Source organism: Triticum urartu, chromosome 4A, assembly GCF_056163025.1.
Source record: "Triticum urartu cultivar PI428250 chromosome 4A, HENAU_Tu73, whole genome shotgun sequence".
Classification (NCBI taxonomy): Eukaryota; Viridiplantae; Streptophyta; class Magnoliopsida; order Poales; family Poaceae; genus Triticum; species Triticum urartu.
The window spans coordinates 551,986,225-551,989,710 of NC_141876.1; the positions used below are offsets into that span (position 1 = coordinate 551,986,225).

Genomic DNA, 3,486 nt, shown 5'->3' on the forward strand with positions numbered 1-3,486 from the left:
GTTAGCAGTAGCGATTTACGCATAAACGCGCTGCTATAAGTTTATTAGCGGTAGCACGGTTTTTCGAAGATCGGTACTACTATGTGTAGCCCATCGGCTAAGTGATTGGAATTTTAGTAGTAGCGAGTTTTCGGTGAGACGGGCTACTGATATATGTCCATCTGCAGCGCATTAATTTTGCACGTGCTACTGCTGCCTAGTAGTAGCGTGCTCTTTTAACAAGCGCTACTGCTAAAGTTCTGTGTATAACGTTTTCCCTAGTAGTGAAGCCACCACTTGACCCATCACCTAGCATCTCCATCCTCTGATCGAAGGAGGGAATTTGTGCCAATTAGATCATCAACATTGATGGAATTTTTTTATGGTGCAGACTGCTGCATCTATGGGACGTACTCACAATCAAGCCCTGTGAGGATGTAGTTGACCATCTTTGGATCAAACACCGAACGGTCAACATCAACTAACTCATCCCCAAGGCTCTTCATCTTGACGATGTATGTGATGTTGGGCATGGCGCCCTTCTTGGTGTTGGTGATGACGTTTTGGGTTTGTGACCTGAGATTGTGACTGCGAGACGAATAAGGTCTTGTCTGTAGTTCACAGATCTAAGGATATTGGCGATCGTTTGGATTCGGTGTTACAGCTAGGAGTTTGATAGGGAGAGAGATAACGAAAACTGAGATTACATGGAATGTTACATAACGTGGAGAACAATCCTATGATCTAACACATATTGCAGCCTTTGTAAGATGTTGGGATTGTCCATATAAGTTTGGCACATGCATGACTATCAAAGTGGACAGGTTCTTAACCAAGTGGTTGGAGCGTCGTTGTGCATTCTAGCCGGCGGAGGTTCAAACCCTGTGGGGGTCATTTGTAACATTTGGCTATATTGGTCAATCTCGTGGGTTTGAACTTGAGTCTCACATGCATCTTCTCTCTTACTTGAAATGCCACGGAGCTCCTCCCCTGGTGGTCTAATTTTGTTTTTTTGCACAACTATCCAAGAACTGAGTTGTAGATAGAGAGTAAAGGCCAACGTACACTTGGCTGCTGACCTAAAACGAATGGAAGAGGTTAGATTCAATTTCGTGTATTTGAACTTAGGTCTCACATCTTCTCTCTTAATTACAAAGCCGCAGGGTTCCTTCCCTCTTGGTCTAATTTTGTTAGTAAATTTTAACATGATCTCTCTTACCTCATCTTTTTACATGTGAGGTAAGAAGATAAAAGTTAATCATGTCATTAATTAATAAGATCAACGGCTCAGAACTATTTTATATCCTTAGATCTTATGTGAAAAGAGGAGGTAAGAGGTATGAGGCTCAGATCTACTTTTTTGGTTTCTTGCATAACTAACCAAGAACAAGAGTTGTAGGTGGAGAGTAAAGGCCAACGTGCACTTGGCTGCTGACCTAATACGAATGAAAGAGGTTAGATTTGACGAAAGCATGTAAAATGCTGCATAATTCCTATTTCCAATTGAACTTTAGGGAAAAAGACTGACGAAATCTGCAAGCATTGCTCTGCTCTAATCCAAGCTGAATCAAGGAACCAACCAAGTAAACAGAGTTCCAGTAAAAGATTTTCCCACAATTTCATCTGCATTCACATTTGATTCCATGGAAACCAAAGAGTTTGTACAAACTTTGCAATAGCTGTCCTCGAATCAGGAAGGAGCAGAACACGAAGCGCCCGTCTTTATGGAAAAAGAAAAATCAAATGGCAAGGAGTAACCAGAATAGTACTAGATAGACTCAGACTAGACGAGCAATTATGGAGCTCACACTCTCTCACTAGTACCCCACCGGTTCTATTGCACGGCCACGAGATTCCCACCAATCTCCCCCGCTGCTCCACTGCAGCACCTCCGAGCCCCGTCGCCGCCCTCGCCGCGGCCCTTGGGCACCGTCACGATAAGCTGCCCGTCGACGTACCCGGCCATAGCCAGCTCCGGGCAACAGTCTTCAGGCAGCCGGTACCTCCACCTATCAAGCTCCATGTCGTCGCCATACTCGTCGTCTCCGGTCCCAGCGTGCACCACCACCACCTTGATGACCCCGGGGTAAATCCTGACGAGGCGCGCCCTCACCTCGCCCATGGGGCCGCAGGCCGCGAAGAAGTGGAGCGCGGTGGTGCCCTCGAACGCCCTGACGTCGGCGTCCGCCGGGAGCGGCAGCTCGAGCACCTTGCTGTACACGTGCGGCAGCCGGCGGAGGGCCCTCTTGGCGCCGTCGCCAGACGCAGTCATCGTCGACTGTTGCATCCCCATGTAGTACGATCGCGGACGATCCAGTAGAGAGAGCTCCTACGAGCTCCGGATCCTTCGATCTCACCTCTGTCCCTCTCTTCCGGTTCGTCTGTCGACGAGTATGCCTTCCTTGCCGCCGGGCGACGCGATTTATAGGTGTGCTGGTGGGTCGGAGATGCTAAAGGCCAAAGGATCGAGGTGTCGCGGCGTTCTTGAGTGACGTGGGGGAAAGATAAGCCCGGGGATCGACGAGGAAGGTGGCGGGAGGAGTCGGAGAGAGATGGATGGACGGCGATAGGATGAAGACGAGCAGTGTTGGTGCGCGTGTCCGCGCCCCTGCGACGGCAGTGAGTTTGTTCTGCCTGGTGTGCTGCTACGTGGCATGGCCGCTGTGGTGTGGGCTCTGGTGGCATCTCGAAGATAAGGCCGGTATTGGCGCTTCTCCGTCGATCCCAAACATGGGGCCGCTCCAACGGTTTTCAGGGGTTGTGGCGTTCTTTGATCCTAGGGATTTTTTAATTTTCTTTTGCGAATTTTTTTCGGTCTATTCATCTTCAACCATGGCAGTACAACGAATACCAGAAATAATAAAAATTACATCCAGATTTATAGACCACCTAGCGACGACTATCAGCACTGAAGCGAGCCGAAGGCGCGCCGCCATCATTGTCCCTCCATCGCCGGAGTCGGGCACAACTTGTTGTAGTAGACAGTCGGGAAGTCGTCGTGCTCCACACGCCCACCAACGGTGCTAGAGGCACCGCCGGAACGGGGGCTAGGCGGAAAGATCTTTATTCCATCTTCAGGGAGCCGTCGCCGTCTCGTCTTCCTGAGCAGGACACAAACCCTAGCAAAACTGAAGAAACGATTAAAAACAGAGCCCTCCCGCCGGCCCTTGCTGAGATCCACCACGCCCCCATGGCTCTAGGGCCATCGGAGAGGAGGCGGACCTGCGGCGACGGCAGCGGGAGGCAGAAACCTTATCTTTATCTTTATCTTATTTTATTAGGTGCAATTGTTAAAGGATTGACATTATATTATGGGTTTTCCCTATGGGGCTCTTTGCAACACAGAAATCAAATCTAGAGGTGTGTCTCTCTTTTTTAAAGGGAAGTATATGAATATCGCGATGATACCAATTACACTCATCATCTACACCAACTAGATATCGAAGGATATCAAAGATGCACACAACCAAGAACAAAATAAAGAACGAGATAAATAGAAAAACAAAG

General features: G+C 48.7%; 1 protein-coding gene across 1 annotated transcript; it reads right to left on the minus strand.

The window, feature by feature from the left end:
• Nucleotides 1-1,582: 1,582 nt before the first annotated feature.
• On the minus strand, nucleotides 1,583-2,566 carry LOC125529372 (uncharacterized). Its single transcript, XM_048693787.2, has one exon. It carries the CDS (start codon nucleotides 2,270-2,272, stop codon nucleotides 1,814-1,816), a length of 459 nt encoding a protein of 152 aa, XP_048549744.2. The 5' UTR covers nucleotides 2,273-2,566; the 3' UTR covers nucleotides 1,583-1,813.
• Nucleotides 2,567-3,486: the final 920 nt, after the last annotated feature.

Coding starts and splice junctions, on each gene's coding strand:
- LOC125529372 (XM_048693787.2), bottom strand. CDS start 2,272: ATGGGGATGCAACAGTCGACGATGACTGCGTCTGGCGACGGCGCCAAG.